A 26,510-nucleotide genomic window follows, 5' to 3' on the forward strand; every position below is an offset into this window, starting at 1 on the left:
AGCTTGTCTGCTTTCTGAAGCTTTATGTCGGAAAGACAAAAGTACCCTTTACAGGTAATGTGAAATGAATCTAGTCATGGATTTTGTGTAAATTACACCAATGACCGCTGTGCTTACTTATTTTTACGATATAGCCACTGAAATTTAAAATATAAAAATAAAATATTAATTAATTTTTACAATTTCTAATATTGTGACTACTAAATTTTAACTAATGTCTCTAATTTAAGAGCTAAAGTTATTTATAACGACATTTACTATTAAACTACATTTTTTATATTTCAAAATTACAATTTCTGAAGCTTTATCTGATTAAAAATTCAGCTTCTCACATAACTAAACAACAACTAAATGATCTCCAACAATTAAAGTTACTTAGAATATCATTTTTTTTTATTTTGAGGTTGAAAATATAATTTTAAAGCGTTAATTAAAGTTTATTAATTATAATATTAAAAAGTGTAAAATTATTACTTTTTGTTAATAAACATGGATGTTAGAGAAGGGTTTAAGAGCATCTCCAATGCAAGAATCGTTCAAAGTTGTCAAAATTTAACGCATAATCTTAAAATATATTATTTTATTTTCTCTCTTATCCACATAACCTTTGGCAACTTTTTCTTAAAAGAGTCCTCAATATTAAGCAACTCTAAAAGTTATTAATATAGTCATGCAAATCATTATTTTATATATAATTTATAATAAACATTTTCATAAAATTACATCAAATTGTAGGCAACTAAATCATTTTTTATATTAAAAAATAAAAAGTGCCAAAGTGGTGCTAAAAAAAATTGTCATAATCATTTAAACAACATTTGTTACTATAACACACTGACACTTTTTCAAGCATTATTGCATTGCAGATGCTCTAATACATCATTTGTCTTCTGAATTGCATTATTACTATAACACACTGATACATTTGTTACTATAACACCCTTCTAAACACATTGCATTGCAGATGCTCTAATACATCATTTGTCTTCTGAATTGTCCAAAAAACTTGATTAGCCATGAACTTTCAATGTGTTTGATAGTCTCATCAACTTGTTTAAAATGTCCCGATAGCCCATCAATTTACTTAAAATTTATCAATTAACTACCAATTGTAAAAAAAAATAATCTGCATATGCAAAAGGTGTACTGTAAGTACCTTAGAATGAAGCTTACTTTTTTTTACAACCGAGTAATTAATTGACTACATTTTAAACAAGTTGATAGGTTATTATGATATTTTAAGCAAGTTAGGAAGACTATCCTTTTTTTTAAGTTGTGCGCAATGCACTTATATTAAACAAAAAAAAATTACATTAACAATAAAAAAAACCTTCAACCCACCTCACTCATGACTTCTGGGATCATAGGTAAGCTCTCAACCAACAGACTAAAAGTTTCACCGCAACTATCCGAACACTCTGAAAGTTTAGGTCTCAATCAAGCTTTTGTGGACAATGATGTATTAGGGAAACTAGCAAGTAGCAGTGATATATTGCAGAATACTACATCTATATACACTATCCATTAATTACCTTTTCTTTTGGTTGGTTGTTGTGGATTTTGGCCTAAAATTCCCCACATTTCCATCTTCTAAAACTGTTCAAAATTCAATGCTTCACTCCATTTTTCAAGGTTCTACCTTTGTTTTCCTTCTCTGAACATTCCTTTTCTTCTCCATTACCCATTATTGCCCACAAGCTCCATGATAATTCCACCTAAAAATTTCAGATGGGTGTTTCTAAAAAACTCCATTGATGCTAAAAGGAAGCTCCTTTACTGATATGAAGAGAAATGCAACTCCACAGATCTACTTCCATGATAAAGCTTCTTCCTTTAACTCTTCTTTATGTTCTTACTCTGGTTTGGAGTGAAACAAATCCAAGTGATTTTGCAATTCTCAAAGCATTCAGAGATGGGTTAGAAAATCCAGAGCTCTTAGACTGGCCATCATCATCTGATGATCCATGTGGGGAGCTATGGAAACATGTTCATTGTGTTAAATCTAGGGTTACTCAGATTCAAGTTCAAAACATGAACTTGAAAGGCCCTTTACCCCCAAATCTCAATCAATTAACCATGCTTGAAAACTTAGGGTTTCAGAGGAATCAATTCAATGGGGTTTTACCTTCATTCAAGGGCTTATCTAGACTTCAATATGCTTATTTGGATTACAATCTTTTCAATTCAATCCCATTTGATTTCTTTGATGGATTAACAAGTTTACAAGTTTTAGCATTGGATAATAACCCTTTTAATGCTTCTACTGGATGGAGATTCCCTCAATCTCTTCAAGATTCTTCTCAATTGACTAATCTTTCTTGTGTTTCTTGCAATTTGGTTGGTTCTTTGCCTGATTTTTTGGGGGAATTCTCATCTCTGCAGAATCTGAAGCTTTCAGGGAATAATTTATCAGGGGAGATTCCAGGGAGTTTTAAAGGAGGTATGTCTTTGCAGAATCTATGGCTAAACAATCAAAATGGAGGTGGATTGAATGGGAGTATTGATTTGGTTTCAACCATGGAATCTTTAAGTGTTCTTTGGCTTCATGGGAATCAATTTACAGGTAAAATTCCTGAGAATATCAGTAATTTGACTCTTTTGAAGGATCTTAATCTGAATGGTAACAAATTAGTTGGATTTGTTCCTCAGAATTTAGCAAATATGGCATTACAACATCTTGATTTGAACAATAATCAGTTTATGGGTCCAATTCCTAAGTTCAAAGCAGTTAAAGTAACCTGTGATTCAAACCCTTTTTGTTCATCAACAATTGGGGGTTTTTGTGCCCCAGAAGTTATGGCTCTTTTAGGGTTTCTTGATGGATTGAATTTTCCCCCAAAACTTAGTTCTTCCTGGATTGGAAATGATCCTTGTTCATCTTGGATTGGAGTCACATGTGAATCTAATAGGGTTTATTCAATTGCTTTACCTAATTATAATCTTACTGGTAATTTGAGTCCTTCAATTGCAAAGTTGGAGTCTTTACATCAAATTAAATTTGGGGGAAATTACCTTTCTGGTTCAGTTCCATCAAATTGGACTAATTTAGCTTCTTTGAAGCTTTTAGATCTTAGTGACAACAACATTTCCCCTCCGTTCCCACGTTTTTCTCCCGCTGTTAAGGTCATTATTTCGGGGAATCCTTTGTTAACCGGTGGAAAATCGAAATCCGCACCTTCCCCACCCTCCTCGGATGATAATGCTTCATCTGGGACTACTCCAAACGCACCCGAAAACCCATCTTCGGACTCGCAAAACATAGGGGTTACTTCTAGTGAACAAAAGAGTCCGAAGAGGTTCACTCTAGTTGCGATTGTGGCTCCGATTGCGAGTATTGCGGTTGTGGCTCTTCTGATCATTCCTTTATCTGTTTACTATTGTAAAAAGAAGAAAGAGGTTGTTCAAGCTCCGAGTTCCGTGGTGATTCATCCGAGGGATCCATCTGATTCAGATACTACAGTTAAGGTTGTTGTTGCGAATCCTGGTTCGGTAACTGGGACTGCGAGTGGGAGTGGTTCTGCAAGCAGAAACAGTAGTGGCATTGGTGAGTCTCATGTAATTGAAGCAGGGAATCTAGTGATATCAGTTCAAGTACTTCGTAACGTTACGAACAATTTCGCCCCAGAGAATGAGCTGGGACGGGGTGGGTTTGGAGTCGTTTATAAAGGGGAACTTGATGATGGAACGAAAATAGCAGTAAAAAGAATGGAAGCTGGTGTGATTAGTAGCAAAGCTGTGGATGAATTTGAAGCGGAGATTGCTGTTCTTTCGAAGGTTAGACACCGACATTTAGTTACGCTTTTAGGGTATTCGATTGGAGGCAACGAGAGAATTCTTGTTTACGAGTATATGCCTCAAGGAGCTCTCAGTAGGCATCTTTTTCACTGGAAAAAATTCAACTTGGAACCTCTTAGTTTAAAGAGGAGATTAAATATCGCGTTGGACGTTGCTCGGGGAATGGATTATCTTCATAATCTAGCTCATAGAAGCTTCATTCACAGAGATCTTAAATCATCAAATATCTTGCTTGGTGATGATTTCCGGGCTAAAATTTCAGACTTCGGATTGGTGAAACTTGCTCCGGATGGTGACAAAAAGTCCGTGGTAACCCGGCTCGCTGGCACTTTCGGATACTTGGCTCCGGAATACGCTGGTAAACATCCTTTTCTCATTCTTCCAATTTCGGATTTCGTATCAAAATCGTGTTATCTCGTATATATGTTTCATATGGTTATATGATATAAATGCTAGAAAAATGATAATCTTGTCAATCATGTCGTGTCAGTCGGGTCTTCTCTGTAAATCGTGTAAGAAATTGTTATCTTTTGGTAAACATGCTTTTCTCATTTGGTAATTTTGAGTTTCGTTTCAAAATCGTGTTCTTTCGTATATATGTTTCATATGGTTATTTGATATAAATGCTAGAAAAATGATAATCGTGTCAATCATGTCGTGTCAGTCGGGTCTTCTCTGTAAATCGTGTAAGAAATTGCCTCCCCTAATTGTTATACTTGGCTCCGGAATACGCTAGTAAACATGCTTTTCTCATTTGGTAATTTCGGATTTCGTATCAAAATTGTGTTATCTCGTATATATGTTCCATATGGTTATATGATATAAATGCTAGAAAAATGATAATCGTGTCAGTCGGGTCTTCTCTGTAAATCGTGTAAGAAATTGCATTCTCTAACTATTATAGTTTGGGGTAAATTACACCTATGGCCACTGAACTTTATCTATTTTAACATTGTGGTCACTAAACTTCAATTCTTAACGGTATGATCACTGAATTTTACACTTTTTAACACCAGTGGCCACTCAACTTTAACTAACTCCTCAAAATGACCATTAAAGACCTCGAAATGAACATATTCAAGAATTGAAGTTATTGAGAACAACATTTACCATGAAACCACATTTAACGAAAATTTTAAAAAATTAAAGTTACTTAGAATATAATTAACTCTTCGAATTTTTTATTTTGAGACTGTCAACGGCCATTTTGAGGCGTTGAGTGACCTCTGGTGTTAAAAAGTGTAAAGTTCAGTGGCCATACCGTTAAGAATTGAAGTTCAGTGGCCACAATATTAAAATGTATAAAGTTTGGTGGCCATGGGTGTAATTTACCCTTATAGTTTGCAAAAACGCAATCTTTTATTCTCTTTTTTCTCTTCTTAAATCTCTAATTACATATGTTGCACGGACTCTTCGTTAGTAGTATTTCCGCATTTTGTATCAGTTTCCGTTTCCACTATGGTTTCATAGTGTCCGTTTCCAAACGGAAACAGACAAGAAACAGGGAAATACTATTGAAGAAGAGTTTCCGAGCAACATAGAGCATAAGTTAAACTTATTTGATCATCTTTGATGCTATTTTATAATCCTATTAACACTCACTTCCTCGTGCCACAGTGACCGGAAAAATCACGACCAAGGTCGACGTGTTCAGCTTCGGAGTCGTGCTAATGGAGATATTAACCGGAATGATGGCACTCGATGAAGACAGACCAGAAGAAAGCCAATACTTAGCTTCATGGTTCTGGCACATCAAATCCGATAAACTCAAACTCAGGGCCGCAATAGACCCGTCCCTCGACGCAAAAGACGAAACATTTGATAGTATTTTCACCATTGCTGAACTAGCTGGACACTGCACAGCAAGAGAGCCTAACCAAAGGCCAGATATGAGCCACGCCGTGAATGTACTAGGACCGCTCGTCGAGAAATGGAAACCGTTAAACGACGAAACGGATGAATATTGTGGCATTGATTATAGTCTTCCTCTTAATCAGATGGTGAAAGGCTGGCAAGAAGCGGAAGGGAAAGACTTTAGCTACGCGGATTTAGAAGACAGCAAAGGTAGTATTCCGGCAAGGCCGGCTGGATTCGCGGAGTCTTTTACGTCTGTCGATGGTCGGTAAAAACGAAAAAAGTTGTGTTCTTTTGTAGATAGTTTTTGTTGTATGTTTTGGGGTAAAATTTGATGTTCATATGCTGTATTTTTTACTGTAATTCTGATGTAATGTGTTTAGGGTTTTTTGTTCTTTGATTTGAGGAATTTTTTTTTGGTTAAATTGGTGATGTAGATAGAGAGAAAAAAGATGTTTGTGAACTTCTTGTAGATTATTTTGTTGATTCCTATTGATGAGTTTCTTGTTTCCGAACTGAATTGCTTCTCGCTTAGGAGTCGTTAATGAGACAGGGTAGTTCGTAAACTATTTGAGTTCGGTTCGGTTAAAATTAGGTCAAAGTTGGTTCGGCTTGAGCTCGATCATGCTCGAAACAATTCGAGTGGGCTCGGTCAAAGCTCGGCTCGAGAGAACTCGACTATAGACATTAACAACACATTGTCGAGCATATATAGGTTCGGTACCGGTAGGGTTTGTCAACACTCATATTCAGGCTTGAGCTCGATCAAAGCTCGAAACTATTTGAGCTCTGTTCGGTTAAAGTTTGTTCAAAGCTCAATTCGAGTGGGTTCGGTACCATTTCAGCTCATTAATACTCCTGTTCTAATATATGTTTTCATTAATGGTATTTTTGCACTTTGATAAAACGGGTAAATTACATATGTGGTGCATAACTTTTGCCTTATATCACAATTTGGTGTACAATCTTCAATTTTGCTCATAAAATTGTACAACATTTCAGTGACTTCACACTAAAGTGTATGGCCAGTAATTGTGACCAGTCAACATAAAGTCAATGCGACACGTTAACAATTTGACCTTCTCAAAAGTCAAAAGTTGACAGGTCAACGTGAAGTTAACGCGTCATGTCAATAATTTTGACTTTCAGAGAGGTCAAATTGCTGACGTGGCATGTTGACTTCGTGTTGACCTGCATAATTAACGGTTATACACTTAATGAGAGGTATTCAAAATGTTGTATAGTTTTATATGCAAAATTGAAAGTTTATTTCTGATGTGAGATTCACTCAATTCCTGCCCTATCGACACCTCTTAGGACCACTCCTTACTCAGATCTTCTACCTCGACGCCATCCGCACCAGGGCGGGTTGTTACAGGCCCACCAGCTTCCATCTTGTTCATCTCCTAATCACAAATCGTACTTGGAGAGTCAGTCGGACTCTGATACCAATTGTAACTGATAAACCATGTAGATATTTGCGTGTCAGTTTCGTGTCAACCCAAAAATAACACATTACCTACTAAGCTAAACCCAAACACTAAAATTACGTGTCGATTTCGTGTTGTGTAATCGGGTTGTATGTACTTTTACCACCTGGAGCCCCCGAGCTCTGAGCTGGTTCTGCCACTACATGTAGATATTGTCCGTTTTGGTCTAAATTCAATATCTTGCAACTCACGGCTTTAAAACGCGTTTGTATACATTGAATTCTCACCTTATTAATAAGTTTCAGTCCCTCTCTATCTATTTCATTCATGCTCTATCCTCGTCTATTAGGGCCATTCCTTACTCAAATCTTGTATTCCAGCGCCACCCCACTTCAGATTGTATCGTTCTAGATGTAATCTTGTGTTCCCACTGAATAATTGAAAAAACAGAGTGGCCATTTCTCAAGCACTTGGCAAAGCAGAGGAGACAATAAAGAGTAACGTGGAAATCAGAAACCTTCATTTTAAAGTGGAACCCACAAACTCCTATATCCTTCCAAGTTTATGGGTCAATTCAATTCAATGTAATGTTTAAATCCATGAACTGCCAAAATGGTAATAAAAGCTATTGAAGTTATCCATAAAAACAAAACCCCAAGAAGTCCCTAAATTGTGGGACAATGTCCTTCTAATTGGGGAAATGGAGGAATCACATGAATTTCTTGTCTTTTTCTACTAGATTAATGGCTGTCCATGTGCTCATTTGTTGTCCTTGAGAATGATATTTGAAATCCACCGATCATCAAATTAGATTTATAGTTGAATTACGAGTCATTTAGTGTAATAAAATAATTCGAATTAATGGTAGTAAATGATATATATGATGTGGTTGAATTCTGTAGATCATTTTAAAGGTCTCTAATAAGACAGAAACAAGATTAAAGGAGGGGTCGAAGTCCGGTTAATCTGTTCCTAGGGATGTAAATGGGGTGGGGATTCTCCATCTCTATTGGTGACCCGCCCCGACGAGGATGGAAAATTCCCGATATGGATCTCCATGGCACATGGATAGAGATAATTTTTCTCCCCGCGACGTCGATGGGGAATGGTATCCTCGCTCCATTAATCTCCGATGGGATCCCTGATTATTCCCTGTGACAATTGATTTTTTAGATGATTTAAGTACATTTCAATTAGGTGATTGGTTGTTTTCGATTTTTAGTTTTTTATGAATTGGAAAATTTGAGAATGATGGTTACTACTTGACATTATTAGCTACTATTTCTTAAACACTTTTGTCCTTGCTGGTTTTTTTCAATGTAAAGGTTGATTCCCCGTGGAGAATGGAGAACATGGATAGCATTTTTGGAACATCTGTAAATGGGAATGGGGTCCCGGTGGGAATGGAAAATGCATTCCCCCTCCCGCTCCGTTTACATCCCTGCATGTTCCGATGCCTGGGAAGAGGTAAGGATGATCATAACAGTTATCGAAGCTGTAATTTAATCTTAGTGAATGAATGAAGTAATGTACCTTTGGGAGTGTCTTATTCTATTTACAAGTAAAACCTCTATAAATTAATAATGTTGGGACCATGAAATTTTATTAATTTATAGAGGTTATTAATTTATCGAGTATAATATCAGTGGTCTGGCCCAAGTCGGGACCAGAAGAAATTATTATTTTAAAGAGGTTATTAATTTATCGAGTATTAATTTATGAAGGTTTGACTGTATATTGTGGTCTAACTATAAGAGGTAGTTATAAGCTTTAAAGTGTGTTATGTTATGTGTCACATGTTGATAGGTGAACGTGTACCCGTATATCGAGACTCAATATTCCACATGCCCATCTGATACGTGATTTATGGGATCGGACGTGATTATTGTAACGGGATGATCCTTGATGGGGTTTATGGAGAGTACCCGAGCCAAGACCCTATGACCCAGTCATACCGAGTAGGTTCTCTATGATGACTCCATGTGTTCTCTTTCTCATATGGTGATTCAGACTTCATATGTGCCACGTGAACGTGTTTAAAGGTTTAATACATATGTTATTCTGTGAACTTGAACTTCAACTGCCCCCTAAACTTTTAAAAGTTTTAAATGATCTCATATTCTTGGAGATAAGGTGTAAAAATACTTATAACGTTGATATCTAGGAGTAATTTTACTCCCGCATATAAAATGGTACAATTTTACCCCTAGCAGCCAAAAGCGATTTGACCTGTAACATTGACAAATTGCGTCAATTTCAGACATCATTATAAAATACAGATATTTTGTTCCTTATTATGCACAGGGGCGGATGTAGGGGGGTCAAAGGGGGGCCCCCTTCATCCCATTAAAAAAAAATTAAGTCCAAAAATAAGGGTTAAAGTGCAAAAATACCCCTAATGTTTTGGGTCAGGAGCAATTTTATCTCTAACGTCTAAAATGGTACAATTTTATCCCTAATGTTGGAAGCCAAGAGCAATTTTACCCCTAACGTTGATAAATTGGGTCAATTTGAGAAATAATTCATCAAACTGTCTTCTCGGTCATGAATAATAGTGTCTGAAATTGATCCAATTTATCAACGTTAGAGGTAAAATTGGTGCAAAATTGCAAAATTGAAATGCAATTGGTGCAAAATAAAGAAAAAAATGACTGTATTTTATAATAGTGTCTGAAATTGATCAAATTTATCAACGTTAGAGATAAAATTGCTCTTGGCTACAAACATTAGGGGTAAAATTGCACCATTTTAGATGTTAGGAGTAAAATTACACCTGACCCAAAACGTTAGGCATATTTGATGCGTAACAACCCGAGAATCCTGGAAATGGATGATTACGAGTCGGAAACATTATAATTTACTTTTTTTATCAAAAAAAATCATGAAAATAATGCATTACAATTGAACGATTTTGCATTTTTCGTCACTAAAAATTGAACAATTTTGCATTTTTTGTCATAAAAAATTGAACAATTTTACATTTTTTGTCTAAAAATTTTTTACGTAGAATTTTGCCCCCTGCTCCCTCAAATCCTGGATTCGCCACTGATTATGCACACCAGTTGCATATCATTTATGATTTAATAATAGAATTAGAGATTAATATTTTAAATTCGATGAACTATTTAGATTATTTTTGTCCAACTCGTACAAAATTACAGTATAATTTTTTACTTATTTTTATATTTTTTTCACGCCTATTCATATGTTTGTATCTGTTACGAATGAGTGATAAAATGATACGCATGTGAAATGTTGATAACAATCTTCATAATTGAAAACACAGTTTGATAATATTTCTCAAATTGACCTAATTTACCAAGGTTACGAGTAAATTTCCCTTTTGTTATTAATATTAGAGTAAAATTGTATCATTTTAGATGTTAATAGTAAAATTGTTGTTAGCTGTCAACATCAATGTATTTTTACACCTTATTTTTCCTTAATAGATTAATGGTTGTCTGTCTAGTGATTTCTTGTTTTTGTCAGGATAAACACTAAATTTAATCCTAACCTTTTAAGTGAATTACAAATTTAGCCCTAACATATAAAATAGTGCAGATTTAACTCTAACGTTTCTAAACAAGATCAATTTTAGCCATGCGCTATCGAAAATTTAAAAAGCACTTCAAACAAGTTTGTCGGTAAATTGAAGAAGTTTCGTACATTTTTTGTCACTATATCAATAACACAATAAATATTTTAGACAGTTTGACAAAAAAAAAATCTGATTAACTTATATATAGCAGCTTTAGGTTTTATAATTTTAACAGAATTTTTGTAATTTTATTAGTAATAAATTAAATATCTTAGACATCATTAATATTTGAAATGTCTGAAGTGACGGTTAAATACCAATCAAATCAGATTTTTTTTTTTTGCTTAATACATCAGTTGCCCCCATGAATTTTTTCAAAAAAGGTTGATTGACCCCTTAACTTATATGGTATTTTATTAGTCTTCTAAACTTGCTTAAAGTGTTATAATTAAGGTGTTGTTTGATAAAACTGAAAATTAAGTGCTGAAAAAATAAGTACTGAATTTTAAGTTGCTGAATATTATAAGTGATGAAAATATTGAATGATTTAATTTTTAGAAAAATATTAGTTGATAATATTTAACTTAAAATGTTAAGTTAAATATTTTGACTTATCAAAAGTGATTTTTAACTAAATTAACTAATTTAAGTGGTGAATAAACAATCATTATCAAACGCACTTAAATTAAATAAGTGCTTAATATTTTTAATTTAAGTGATTTAATTGGTTATCAAACAAGGCCTAAGTCTCAAATTATGTCTATAAAAACGCCATAAAAATATACAAATTAAAAAATTAATTTGTTTTAAAGATTTAAAATCACGAATTAAGCATTTACTTTTTTAAGTTTTGAATTTTTTTACGCACTTAGATAAATTGCAATGGAGGTTACTTTAAACGAGTTCAAGGGGCAAATGGATCACTATAAGCAAGTTAGGGAGCCAATATATCATTTTAAACAAATTCGGGTGGCCAATAGATTATTTTAAGCAAGTTGAGGGGGCTAACGAGACATTATGTAAGTTCAATGGGCCAATTAATTTTTTTGACAAGTTCAGAGGACTTTTGATGTATTAAGCTTTTTTTACAGCTCATAGTGTTAAGAATAAGACCGCTTGAACCATTTAGATGTTCAAAATCAAGATTCTGTTTCGATCTTTCCCAACTAGACCCTTTGGCTGTTTTTTAATCCCCTAACCGTTTAAGGTGCCTAGGTCGTATAGAAGCCACTTTGAGATCGTCTGGATGGCGATTTTTTTTTTCATTATTATTTGGGTAAAAAATTTATTAGTGCCATCATTTTTAGCTAACACATTGTTTAGTCTTTTTATTTTGAAAAACACATTGTAAGGTCTCTAGCATTTGTCATTATTTTGATTTTTTGGTTTCTACATATATAATATACTAAATTATGGGCTATTATATATATATTAGTTTGTTAAATGATCTAATTTTGTTTATGGGTCTAAGATATATATAATGTGTATGAGTTTATTTATGTGTAGATACTGAGTTGTAATATACTGATTTTATCAATTAGGTTTTCTCTATAACTAGAAGGTTATGGTCCCTAAGGCATGAGCATTCTAAATCTACAACCCCCCCATCAAGTGTAAATATGCTAGTTTTTTCTAGCCCTAAAAGACCAATCACCTAAAGTGTTTCTGATTCTCTTCAATCCGTTGCGACATGGATTTGGGTACATTTCCGCTTCAGATCTTTATGGATTAATATGAGTTTATGATCTTGTGGTTTGTAAATCTAATTCCAATAAGTAATTCCAACACTCAAATAAATTGAATTATCTTTATTCAAATTAGATATTCAGATGAAAACATATCCCATATTTAATTATTTTGTGATATATTTGGGATTTAACTGAGAATGGTTTATTAAAGACATTAACTCAGCTATCAATTAAGGTTAATTTGAGTGGTTAAAAGTTTCAAACCGCTTAAGCTAGATCTCGAGTTCAAGTCCTAACACCTAAAAGGTGCATTAACTCAACTATTGATCTCTATTATATTATTCTATAAAAAGAAAAAACAAATCTTTTGTATTAAAAGTGTTTTTTTAAGTAACAAATAATTTGGTCAATAAATTAAATTACATTTTAAAATGATTTTTTTTATGAAAATTGTGATTCTCTCAAGTTGAGTTTAAGTTAGATCTCGAGTTCAAATCCTAACACCTAAAAGGTGCATTAACTCAACTATTGATCTCTATTATATTATTCTATAAAAAGAAAAAACAAATCTTTTGTATTAAAAGTGTTTTTTTAAGTAACAAATAATTTGGTCAATAAATTAATTACATTTTAAAATGATTTTTTTTATGAAAATTGTGATTCTCTCAAGTTGAGTTTTAATTTGAGAAGTCGTGTTTAAAAAAAAAGTAAAACCTAATTGCCCTCACGCAGGATCGAACTACGGACCTTCAGTTTACAAGACTGACGCTCTACCACTGAGCTATAAGGGCAATTTTTATTATTTAATTATTAATTTTGAAATTAATGATTGAGATATATTAAATATAACTTCTTAAATGGAAATCGAGTTTGAGAGGATATGAAAATCCAATTATTTTAAACAAGCTAATAATTAGAATGTCTTCCATTCATTTATTATTAATGGATTGATTAAAATGATAGTATTAATATAATGAATATTCTTTAAAAAATATATAATGAATAAATGCTAATAATTTTTTTTTGAGAGAAAAGTTTAGGTAAAGATAGGTCTATTCATTATTAAAATAAGACAAATTACAGACCTTTAATAAAGATTCATAGTTAGTTTTTATAAACTTGTATTCTGTTTTATAAAAAAAAACAATTTATTATTCAAAGTTGGAAAACTTGTTGTGGTTTATAAATTGGAAAAATAAAGCAACGTTTACTGCTCGAGTATTGTGGTTTATAAATTGCCGACTCATTATCACAAAATAATAAGACTGCTTGAGTATGTTGTATGCCAATGAAATCCAACATATAGAGAACCATTGAATTTCGCAGGTTGCTAAGACAAGAGCCATATACTCTACCTCGTTGGAACTTCGTGCAATTGTTTGTTGTTTCTTACTCTTCTATGAGGCGAAGGAGACACCAAGGAACACTATAAATGCAATCTATAATCTCCTTGCATCTACACATCTAGCCCAATCAAAGTTAACGAGAGTTTATAGTTGCAAAATTGAAGAAGCTAGATAAAATAGTCCTTGTGCTGGATATTTCTTCAGATAACGCATAATATGATGAACTATTTAAAGATGGACATTTGTAGGATAGTTAAGGAATTGACTAAGATTATATACAACATACGATCCATATGGTCTGGTGTTTGTCACATTCAGATGGATCTGCTTCCCAATGAACTTCATATATTCCAATGCTAATGTGCATTAGACTTCTTAGAAGAAACATGTTATCTTGGATGCAAGCCTCCAGATACTCCAATGAATCAAATAGTCAGACTTGGCGCAATCTGACGGGTACTATAAATCGCTGACATGCTCGTAATTTTATTTTTGCTTCAAAAGGCTACAACCATATATTTTTTACAATTACATATACAAGTAAAAACGGAAAATAAACTTTAATATGTGTGGAAAATTGATTAATGCCATGAAGAGATATTGCATTATTGATTATGCCATGAAGAGATATTATAATGAAATCTGGTCTGAAGACAATTAGAAATCTATTTAAGAAAACTTATGACACAACCACCATATAATTTTCTCGGACGTATCGATCCAGTCACATGTGTCTATATTCACAACTGACTTAACAAATACTATGGCTAGTATGAATTATTACTATTAGAGTATAGTAGAGTTACTTTATATGTAAGGGCACTCTTGTAATTACTTGTAAATAATATAGGATCATTTGATAATTATCTCACTCTCATATAATAGTATAAATAGATTTAAATACTTATTAATAAATAAGAGAGTATTATTTTATATTTTATATTTTGTTCTCCTTCCTCACATGGTATCAGAGCAAAAATATTTTACTCTCTCACTCCTATTAAAGTTTTACTATCTTTAGAGGATCTATTCTGAAATTTTACTTACCTACACAATAATTACAGTATCTAGTGTATTGGAAACACGTGATACCTTACCTCTCACAACTGTATGCCTAAATCGATTTTCTAGCGCCTACACGCCTGGGAAATCGTTTTCTTATCTCTACAATTGCAGTTTTCTTCCCGCTTTCCTTATGATTTGCGACTTCTTTACTTTCAGAACAGTCGACCTTCAGTTTTATTTCCTTGCGATTTGTGTTTTCTTCCTTTCTCAAATTAATCGACCTTCAGTGCTTATGCTTCCTGCGATTTCCATTTTATGTTCTTTACCAGTGATTTCGATGGTCATGGTGATGTCTCTGGTTCTTCGTCATGGTGATGTCTCTGGTTCTTCTCTAAGTCCGACTGTTCGTTCTCTTCTCCACTTTCGCATGCGCGTCTTCTCCTCTGTTTTCGACTATTCATTTTCTCCAATTTAGACGGTTTTGTTCTTCTTAGTTATCATATGGACTTCGACTTCGATCGGTATTGTAGTGTTTGGTTATCTCTTCATCCAATTTATCATTTGGAATTCGATCGGTGTTTATTGCAACCAGGTTCTCTCTTAATCTGGATTCTGTTCTGATTTATATGTTAATTCTGATGATGTTCAATCTAACTATTTTTACTATTTGGATTATAGATACTGGTGCATTACACATGACTAATCAGTTTAGTCTTTTTATATTTGTTAATGCCATTAATTCAAATAATTGGGTTGATTTGCCAGATGGTTCTAAAAATGAAATTCCACATGTTGGATCTATTAACATACATTCTGATTTTATACTTCAGAACGTTTTACATATTCCTATCTTTACTCACAACTTGTTATCAGTTGGGAGATTAATTTATGACTCTAATTTTGTGCTTAATTTTTTTTCCTAATTTTTGCCTATTTCAGGACTCATGTTCTGATCATACTATTGTTATTGGCTTATTTCAAAGCGGCTTATATTACCTTACTTCTCAATCTCTTGATAAATATGTTTGTCATAAGATTGCTAATGTTCCTTCTATTTCACATGCTTTATGATAATTTTTCACCCAATGCTATCTCAACTACTTTACCTTTTCGGATGATACATATGAATATTTGGGGACCTTATAAATTTGCTACTCTCATGACTATTGTTGATGATTATAAATGTACTATTGAACATCTTGTTTCAATTAATGTAGGACCTAATTTTACACTTCAGAATGTTCTTCATATTCCTACTTTTACACATAATTTGTTGTCGGTTGGTAAATTAATACATGATTCTAAATTGGTGATTAAGTTTCTCTCTAATATCTGCTTATTCCAAGACTCGTTTTCTAATTGCCTTATTGCCATTGATTTTTTACATTCCATTCATTTTCTCATACAATCAAATTCAAGGTATTGACTATACTGAGAGTTTTTCTCTCGTTGCTAAGGTTGTTAACGTTCGGTTAATGATCGCTTTTGCTTCTGCCCATACTTGGCCTATTCACCAACTTGATATTAATAATACATGGTCTTACCTTGGATCCGGATCTTGGCACTCTGATAGCTTCTCCTGATCAATATCGTCGCTTAATCGGCTGATTATTATACTTAAATTTTGCTCGTCCTGATATCGGTTTCGCGGTTCAATAACTCAATCAGTTCATGACCACACCTTGTACTCATCATCTCGATGCCGTGTTTTGTCTTCGGTATCTTAAGGGTACCCTTCATTCTGTTTTGTTTTATGGTGCTTCCACTAATCTTCACCTTACCGCCTATTGTGATACTAACTGGGGTCGGTGTAAAACATCTCGTCGTTCTGTTAGTGGTTTTTGCATTTTTTCTTGGCACTTCATTGATATCTTGGAAGGCTAAAAGGCAACTCACTCACATTTCCACTAAACTTCAACTTGTTGATTTTTTTTTTTACTAAACCGCTATCCGCTCATTCTCTTCAATTTTTTCTTCTCAAGATGGGTCTTGTTTCATCACAACCTCCATCTTGAAGGGGGGGGGGGGGGGGGGGGGTGGGGTATTAGAGTACAGTAGAGTTACGTTGTATGTAAGGGCACTCTTGTAATTACTTGTAAATAATATAGGATCATTTGGTAACTATCCCACTCTCATGTAATAGTATAAATAGATGTAAATACTTATTAATAAATAAGAGAGTATTACTTTATATTTTATATTTTGTTCTCCTTCCTCACAATTACCATACAGTCATCGAATATACATGTTTGTGGTTATATTCATTCTCATGATTAGAATAAACTTGGGATATAGTTTTACGATTGTCAATCAATGAATTCTCTAATCATATTATATCACAAGATATAAATGAACTAGATTAATACCTTTAGTAATGTGACACAAATTGTGTATATATACAAAATGAATCAAAGTATAAAAACCAATATCTATGAACTAGGGCACACCAATAAGTGTTCGTCACATAGATTAGCTTCCCAATTAACTTCATGTATTGCAAGGCAAATATGTATTAGATTTCTTAAAAGAAACATGTTATCTTGGATACAAACCTCTAGATACTCTAATGAATCAAATAGTCTGGTTTGACGCAATCCAAAATTTACAGGTATTATAAATCGCTGACACGCACCTAATTTTATTTTTGCTTCAACAATATTTTTTTCATAATTACATGTGTATGCAAGAAGAAAAAAAAAAAGAAACTTCAATATGTGTGAAAAATTGAAAAATTGATTAATGCCATGAAGAAATGTTGCATTATTGATAAAGACATGATGATGTAAGAAATGTAAGTGTATCAAACCATATCATAAACTAATTATTGGATTTCCACACAAATATGGAAAATGACTTGTTTGTTGTTACCAAAACAAATCTTCTATTTATATATATATTTATTACTAACTAATTAGGATTCTCAATTATATATGGTGTTAAGATAAATTAATTAAATTAAAATTTGTCGGTGGTGGAGACAAGGAATATACTAAAAATAATTAAACAATGGATGATGCACTAATTAAATTATAATTTGGATGTCATGAAACCCACCAAATCCAATCTATTTTACATCACTAATTAATCAATGATTTTTTTTTTTTGAAAATGTTTATATTATCCATTAGATTAGATGGAAAAAATATAATAGCTTAAGAAATAAAACATCACATAAATACTGACTAAAGTTAATATAAGATCTATAAAAAGAAGAAAAAGACTATAAAAAAAGAAAAAAAAAACTCATAAAAGGTACAACTAATACAAACAAACGATAAAAGGTCTAGTTGCACCTATGGTTGAATCTTTAAGTGGTCAAGAAAACTCTCAAATTCATCATCCATATTTTGGAGTTTTCTTTCGGCTTTTAGCTCGATAATCCACTTCTTTATTCTGCTTTATTTTTTTCTTCATTAAATAATTTTTTTTATCAATCTACTATTATGATAGGTTTAATAGTTTCTCTTTTATTTGATTTTTTTTCTTTCTTGTATTCTCCATATATAAGTTGTAACGACTCGGTCAGAAGTGGGTGACGTCGGGATAGAAGGCCTGGGCAAGGGGCGTTCCTAAGGGATGACGATGGGGCAGGAATGAACTGAATCTCACATTAGAAATAGAGAGAGAATGACTGAGGCTTATTAGTAAGATGAGAATCTAATACATGCAAACGAGTTTTAAAGTCGAGAGGCCCAAAAGGTTGAATTTGGACCAAAGCAGACAATGTCTACATGGTATTGAACCAAGATGTTACAATTTGTATCAGAGCCAACTCTACACGTACGATATATGGTTCGGGGATGAACTATGCGGAAGCTGGTGGGTCTGTAACGATCCAATCCAGAGTGGGTGGCATCGGGGTAGAAGGCCTGAACAAGAAGCGGTCCCAAAGGATGACGATGAGGGCAGGAATGAATTGAATCCCACGTCGAAAATGGAGACAGAGTGATTGGGGTTTATTAGTAAGATGAGAATCCAATATATGGATACGTGTTTTAAAGCCGTAAGGCCCAAGTGGTTAGATTTGGACCAAAGCGGATAATATCTACATGGTATTGGACCAGGATGTTATATGAGTAGTCGTGGTCTGTCTTTCTATATGAGTGATTATAATTTGTCTCCTTATATGAGGGTTATCATATTTTTTTGCATGAAAAAATAGAAGTGCTTTGTCTACCATCACATAGATATGCCTCATTGAAAGATTATAAAATCATTCTTTGAGAAAAAGACTCTAAATTCTATTATGGGTGGAGTTTGTTTCCCGATGTTGTGCCAAAAATAGTTTCAAACACTGTCTATTATTGCTTTATCATGATCCATGATATTGAAGCAGCAGATTCAAGCTCATCAACTGTACTTTTGGATTGTAATTTTTAATTACTTATGTCGAGATGTAGTATTTTTTCTATGAATAAAACAATTATTTTTTCCAAAAAAAACACAAACGAATGATAAATCATATAACCCTCGTAAATCCAAATCCATAGAAAAATAGCTGCAATACAATCTTCATCATTTGAGTCATTCCGAATATTCGATCTGAATTATTTCTTTTACAATCACGTAGATCTAGTGATCTACACATCAACTATTTCAATTCTTGTTAAATCCAAAAAATGTATAAATGAAGGAATTGTAGCTGACAGTTGCGATGGGGCAAAAAAAAAAAAAAAAAAAATCTAATGAAGTATATGAATTTCAAACCAATAGAAATCACAAACAAAGAAAAAATAATCATCTTGTAGTTTAAGAGATTTTAATCAATAACTTTCTAATCAAAGAAAAATCTTAAAAAAAAAAAAAAAACTTCCCATTCCGTAGAAAGAAAGTTATTTTCTAATATGATAATGTAACTCAATTTGAAAAAGAAATTTCTGTTTCGGTTTATAAATAAAAGTAAAAGATCATAATCTTTTTTTTTTTATAAAATGCCACATATCATCTCATTAACTTAATAATATAAATACAGCATGAAATAAAAAGGAATAAAACCTCCATCTCATATAGGCAAAAACCCACAAAGGGAAGAAATAGACTATATAGAGCAATACATAGACTACAAAGAGCAATAAAAACTAGAAAAGATACAAATACAACAGACATAGAAATCATATCCTTCTCGTAAATCGAATCCCGTTGAAAAATCGTTGTAATCCATACTTCATCCTTTAGGCTCTTCCGGACGTTCGGATCTAAGTCCTTTCTGTTTGTGCATCCACGCAGATCTATAGATCTACGGACAAGATAAACCTTTTCCGCTCTTGCTAAGACCGAAAAAAGAATAAAAGAAAAAAGTATAGTTCACAAGTGTAGATATGACGAAAAAAGAAGTTCAAGAAGGAATATGGACTTCAAACTAACAAGAAAACTGTAAATCTAAAACTAAAAACAAAAACGAAAACTAAAATATAACCTGCAAAGTGGTGGTGGTAGTAGCGGAAAAAATTGATAAAAAGGGAAGAAGAAGCTTGAGGTGAGGAGATGAAGAGATTGAGAGGCGGTGAAAAGAACGGCTAGGGAAGAAGTGGCGGTGGTGGGTGTTGGATGAAGGAAGGAAGGAGATTTTTAGAGAGAAGTGAGAGCTTCTCTCACTTTGAAAATGGGGCCCACTTATCAACATTACACAGAAACAAAGTCAAATGGGTCTGTTATCCGGCTAACCCGCTCCGATACCTAAATCAATTTATGAAAGATTTGGATGATAATTACAATCGATAAACAAAAGTTGTAATGTAAGCTCAGGGGCGGAGCCGGAGCCCCCCGGCCACCGGCTCCGTCCTTGAATATTTGTCATTTTGTCTCGTATAGTCCCCTTTAAAATTGGTATACATTGATTTTTTTTTTTTTTGAAACATATACATTGATTTTATTTAGTATTATATTAATGTTTAAAGGTGGATGAGATGGTTAAAGATGTATTCAAAATGTCCTAAGTTCAACTCTCCCCGCTCTCATTTTACTTTAGAAAGTTTTTATTTATTTTAACTTTATTTTTCAATAATTATAAAAACACGTTACCATTATTAATTAATTTAAATGGACTATTTATTTTGATAACATTTTTGAATTCATTTTTATCATGTCTTTACCATTAAAAAAATTAATTTTTTATTTTTGAGATTCAGATAACTTAGTTTTTAAATTAAATTTTACTTTTATGAAAAATATAAAAATAAAAACGGTAAAAATGTTATAATTTTTCAGAAACTAGCATTGAACTAATAGAAAATTAAATATATTTACTATTTTCACATTGGACACTTTTAATATTTTAGCGAACACATAGTTGGGCACTTTTAACATTTTAGCGAACACACCAAAACGACGGTGTGTTTGCTAAAATATTAAAAGTGTCCAACGTGAAAAGAGTAAACATATTTAATTTTCTATTAGTTTAATGCTAGTTTCTAAAAAATTATAACATTTTTTACAGTTTTAACGAGCTGGAGGCTAAAAAAAATTTGCCCAGCCCTAACGGGTTGGACTTTGAAAATTTACCTTTAACCCCACGGCTAAATTTAGCCCCCCAAGTCTAAATTCATGGCTCTGCCACTGTGTAAGTTTAATAGAATGAATGAACTTGTGTATTTTGAGCTGAGTTTACTCTATTTATACTGATGTCGAGCTATAGAAGACAGTTATGAGTTGAGGAACAAGGTGGACTATGCGTCTCTTGTTGATAAGAGGATGTGTGCACAGATATCCCTCAAGCCCACTAGGCTCATGATTCTCGGGATCATGTGTCATCATGGTAACGACTAGATCCTTGACTGGGTCTAGTGAGGCTTCCCGAATCAAGGTTCTTGATACGCAATCGTCAAGGTTGTAAAAAATGCTAGCCGCTAGTCTGGCGGATATGACCCTCGAGGATTAATCGGGAACTAGTCGGGAATTAATCGGAGATTAATCAGATTTGTATTTTTTATATTTTTTATTTATTAATAAACAAATCGTTATATAAATTCAATTAAAATATGTATTATACTATCTAAAAATAATAATATAAAATTATTTAACATAGAAAAACACGTATATTTGTAATATATATCTTTAAAAATTAGTAAATATCAATATCATTGAAATAACTCAAAAGTGAATTATAATAAAGTTATTTTTTTATCTAAAAAACAAATTGTAATAAAAAAATAAATTCATAATAAACAATACTTTTGTTCGTCGTCGCTTAGGTGGTTCCTAGACAGTCTAAGTGGCGTTGAGGCGGTATAGGCAGAGCCCAAGCAGCTAAAAATCGCTTAGGGACCACAAAAACGCGTAGAGGGACTAATCGGAGAAAGTCGCGGTGGATTCTCGATTTCGAGCGCCTAAACGGTCCAGGCAGCCTTGGTTTTAAACAGTGGCAATCATATTACTCTATTTTACTGAAGAGATACCACGTGTTCTCTATCTCCGAGAATTAGTCTAAGCCTTTAAACGTCGCGTGACAAAGCGGAGTTATATTCGTCTGATAGCAGGAAAACTCCTACCATCATTGGAGACAAAATAATGAATGAGCTGAAAAAATAGGAACATTTCATATTGAATTTGGCATAAGATAGCATGTGCTTTGATTATTCAAAAATCAAAATCCAAATAATTGTTTTTATAATTACAAATAAATTCCAAAATTCCAATGGGTTTCCACACTAACATATTCCCTCTCATTATTTCTTGCTCATGGAAACACATGCACTGATTTTCAAGCCTTTTCAATTTTTCGATAAGCGGAACATGAACAGACTACAACTCAACTCGATTACAACTGTATTCAAAATTCAACATATCATAATTATATATGCTAAACAAAAAAGCAAATAATATTTGTACCTTTTGATTCAACTATTGTGATTTGCAGTAATATTATGATTTACTATTGTGTTTTAGATGAATCAACGTATTAATATATAAATATAATTATACTAAATAATTTATAAAAATAACATAAACTTTATTTTATCATAAATATTTATATATTAAAATTTACATAGCTATAAAAAATTATATAGTTTTGTCACTTTTTAAATTCAATTTTTATTTCTAAACGGAAGAAACCTGATCTCTTAAAATATTTATATCAGCAGCTCAACTCATGATGTTCATTTATATCAATATCATTTGAATAACTCAATGAATCGTATGATACAAAATTGAAATTTGTATGTAAACGTTTAAATGTTGAATCTTCTAATGTATTTCTTCAAATATAATTGTGCAGTGTAATTGAAGCTACGCTCCTAAAATTCTCCATTAATCATTCTAAACACCAAACATGTAAGTCCTTTTGCGATCACATATAACACTTAATCATATCATATATTTTTCAACCATAAAAACACATTTATTCATTAAACTCCATAATAAAGATAAATACCATAAATTTTATATCATACTAAAAACTAAAACATCTAAAACATCATCAAAGAGACCCGAACTTTCAGATCACAACGTGATAAAAATCTGAAAATTCATTACTCCAATTTTAAAGTAAAATATACTTGTCTGAACCTGAAGGCTACAAATCCACTAGACCAACATGATAATATCCCAAACCTAGAAAAGATTTATGAAAACAACTAATGTATACGCCATGGAAATTAATGCTTAACGTGCCTGGCCAACCTAATGCAATATCAACGAAAAACTCTCTGTTGAATCAAACTTCAATCTGAAAATCATTGAACTTTCATTTTTATTTCAATAATCACTCAAGTTTGGAGTCAATTTTAAGAAAGTCACTAAACTTTATTTTCTTTCAGTAAAATCATTAGATTTTCATTTTTATTTCAATAAAATCATTCTAACCAATTTAGACAGAAAAAATCACTACAATAATAACGTGACAACCACGTGTATGCCATGTGACAACTTAAAAATTATATTTTTTTGATAAACGTAACAGTTCCAAACATTTGAATTACGTAAATAATAAATATAATTTTTTTTTATCTTTTTTACTGTCATCTGATTACTTTGTCATACGTAAATTTAATCATTTTGAACGTAACTGTCATGCCACTGAATAGTGATTTTTTTTATCTCAAATGACTAGAATGAATTTTTTGAAAAACAAAATAAAATTGGGAAAATTACATAGAAATTTATCTTTTAAAAACTATTTACAAATAGGGCAAGTCATAATTTTGGATTATGTCAAACTAGTAAAATCAGTACTTGTAATATATTTTAAGGATTAGAATTTATAAATTAGAAGTCTCTAATATATTTTCTAGGGTTTTATCATTTATGAATTGGAGTCTAGAATTTTTAAATTATAGTGTAAAATCATTATATATAAATAATAATGACATATTAAAAATTAAATTTGGTTATATGACTTTTTTTTTTTGAAACAAACAGAAGAAAATTTATTAACCAATATCAACCAAAGAATACAGGAAATCTGGCGGCACAGAAAACCACTCGCCAATACAACTCAAGTTGGATGCTTTCCTAGCTAACATATGGGCAACGGTATTAGCGGAACGTTTAACAAATGAAATAGAGCCATAAGAAAGCTCGTTAAGAAGGTAACAACAATCTTTGACTATGACGTTATAAGGAGAAGGAGCCTCTAACGGGCGAGCCATTGATTGAACAAGAATTAAAGAATCGGTTTCGATCAACACTTTAGACCAACCACAAGACTTTATCCAACTAAGAGCTTCCCGGATGGATAAAGCTTCCACTAACGCCGGATCAGCACAAAATTCAACCCCCCTAATTTTAGCAGCGACAAATAAACCTCTATCATTCCTGACAATCACCCCGAACCTCGCCGATTCTGATGCCGGGAAAAGTGCAGCATCAACGTTGATCTTCAGAAAGTCCGCCGGGGGCCGAACCCAATGAACAGCAGCAGCCGCGACAACGGAACTCAGAGGATGAACTTCCGCCTTCGCCTTCCTCCAAGCCTCCAAAACAGCCTTTGCGTTGTTAACGAGCACCGCAGCCGGGGAATCGCGGTTATTCCAAATCACGTTATTTCTGTTATTCCAAATACTCCAACACAGAACAGCCACAAGTTCCTGTAAATCCCTTGATTTAGAACACAACCACTTCCAAAAATCCACCATGGAATGAAATTGATTACCTATATCTCCGATAGGGGATAGGCACCAAACCGACCTAGCCGTGTTGCAATGGAGGAAAGCATGAGAAGTATCTTCAGCAGCAACATTACAAATCCCACATAATTCTGATATTTGAACCAGCCTACTAACCAAAGCAACCTTGGAAGGAAGACTATGAGAGAGGATTCGCCATAGCAAGTCTTTCACCTTTGGGGGAATAGAAAGATTCCATAGTGAATTCCACATAGGGAGAGGAGGATGGGCCACCATGTCGAATGAGTTTCTCATCAATCTTTTGTAGCCGCTTTTTACAGAATAGCGCCCATTTCTCTCATCCGTCCAGTACCAAAAGTCATCATCACATCGACGACTTAAAGGAATTTTAAGAATAAGCCCAATATCTCTAGGCACAAGAAAACCTTCCATAAATTCCTTATCCCAACACCGAGATCCCTCCTTCATTAAATCAGCCACCAATTCAACCCCTAACCCAGCCAATTTATCACTTTCAATGTAAGGAAAGGTGTCATCCGGCAGCCAAGGGTCCTCCCAAATTCGTGTATTTTCTCCCGATCCCACACAACGTCGAACACCATCCTTCAACACTTGCTGCCCGCTCATAATGCTGCGCCAAATAAAACTATTTCCAGGTTCAAACGTTGCTTCCAAAAATAAGCAATTTGGGTAATAACAAGCTTTAAACACACGAGCAACGAGTGAATTTGGATTAGAGAGTAATCGCCATCCCTGTTTTGCTAATAAAGCCACATTAAACTTATGGAGTTTGCGAAAACCCATTCTACCAAATTTTTTTGGAATACAAAGTCTATCCCAAGATTTCCAATGAATACCACCCTTACCGATTCCGTTCGATTCCCACCAAAAGGCATTAAACATCTTTTCCAACCGATCACAGACCCCTTCCGGAAATTCAAACAGACTCATCGCGTAAGAAGGGATATCTTGAAGGACTGATTTAATCATCACTTCCTTACCCGCCCTGGACAGGAATCTCGCTTTCTAGCTTCTCAGTCTAACCCGTACTCGATCCTCCACATAACCAAATACCTCAGATTTGTTTCTACCAATGACCGTCGGCAATCCAAGATAGGATTCCGGTTCAGACACAACAGACACCCCTAGCGTCGAACATGTAGCTTGCTTATCGACCTCTGGACAGTGCTTACTGAATGATATTGATGATTTAGAAAAATTAACTTGTTGCCCAGAAGCAAGCTCGTAGTCATAGAGACACCTCTTGATCGCAAGGGCCTCCGCCTGGTTAGCACGAAAAAACAAATAGCTATCATCAGCGAAAAACAAATGTGAAATAGAGGGGGCCTGTCTAGCAATTACACAACCATGTATAATACCCTGCTCCTCCAACTTTGTCAAGTATAGAGATAAACCCTCCGCACAAATAATGAATAAGTACGGAGAAAGTGGATCGCCCTGGCGTAAACCCCTTTGAGGAACAATAGGACCAACCACATGTCCACCGTTCACCACTGAGTATCGAACCTTTGTAACACATTGCATAATAATCGAAACCCAAGGAGCCGGGAAACCCAATTTAAGCATCATCTGTTCCAAAAAACACCATTCCACCCTGTCATAAGCTTTAGCCATATCAATTTTTAGAGCCACAATACCTTTGACCCTTCTTTCAGATTTCTGATGAATGTAATGATTAATCTCAAATGCAAGCATAACATTATCAGTAATCAACCTGTCAGGGATAAAAGCACTTTGGGAAGGAGAAATGATATTATTCATGATATGCT

The 26,510-nt window shown here is 33.4% G+C and overlaps 1 protein-coding gene and 1 non-coding gene across 2 annotated transcripts; one reads left to right on the top strand and one right to left on the bottom strand.

The window, feature by feature from the left end:
- Positions 1 to 1,517: 1,517 nt before the first annotated feature.
- Positions 1,518 to 6,160, top strand: LOC136208690 (receptor-like kinase TMK3). The gene is made up of 2 exons (XM_065999800.1): positions 1,518 to 4,153; positions 5,413 to 6,160. The coding sequence occupies exons 1-2, from the start codon at positions 1,792 to 1,794 to the stop codon at positions 5,919 to 5,921; spliced, it is 2,871 nt and encodes a 956-aa protein (XP_065855872.1). The 5' UTR covers positions 1,518 to 1,791; the 3' UTR covers positions 5,922 to 6,160.
- Positions 6,161 to 13,024: 6,864 nt separating this feature from the next.
- On the bottom strand, positions 13,025 to 13,096 carry TRNAT-UGU (transfer RNA threonine (anticodon UGU)). Its single transcript has one exon. It is a non-coding gene; the product is annotated as a tRNA-Thr (tRNA).
- Between the last annotated feature and the right edge of the window lie 13,414 nt (positions 13,097 to 26,510).

The sequence above is a fragment of the Euphorbia lathyris genome, chromosome 10 (assembly GCF_963576675.1).
Source record: "Euphorbia lathyris chromosome 10, ddEupLath1.1, whole genome shotgun sequence".
NCBI classification, from domain to species: domain Eukaryota; kingdom Viridiplantae; phylum Streptophyta; class Magnoliopsida; order Malpighiales; family Euphorbiaceae; genus Euphorbia; species Euphorbia lathyris.

What these genes read in the sequence shown, in the direction of transcription:
- LOC136208690 (XM_065999800.1), top strand. Translation starts at nt 1,792, where the DNA reads ATGCAACTCCACAGATCTACTTCCATGATAAAGCTTCTTCCTTTAACT. An exon ending in CTTGGCTCCGGAATACGCTG is followed by an intron (nt 4,154 to 5,412) that starts GTAAACATCCTT and finishes CTCGTGCCACAG; the next exon opens with TGACCGGAAAAATCACGACC.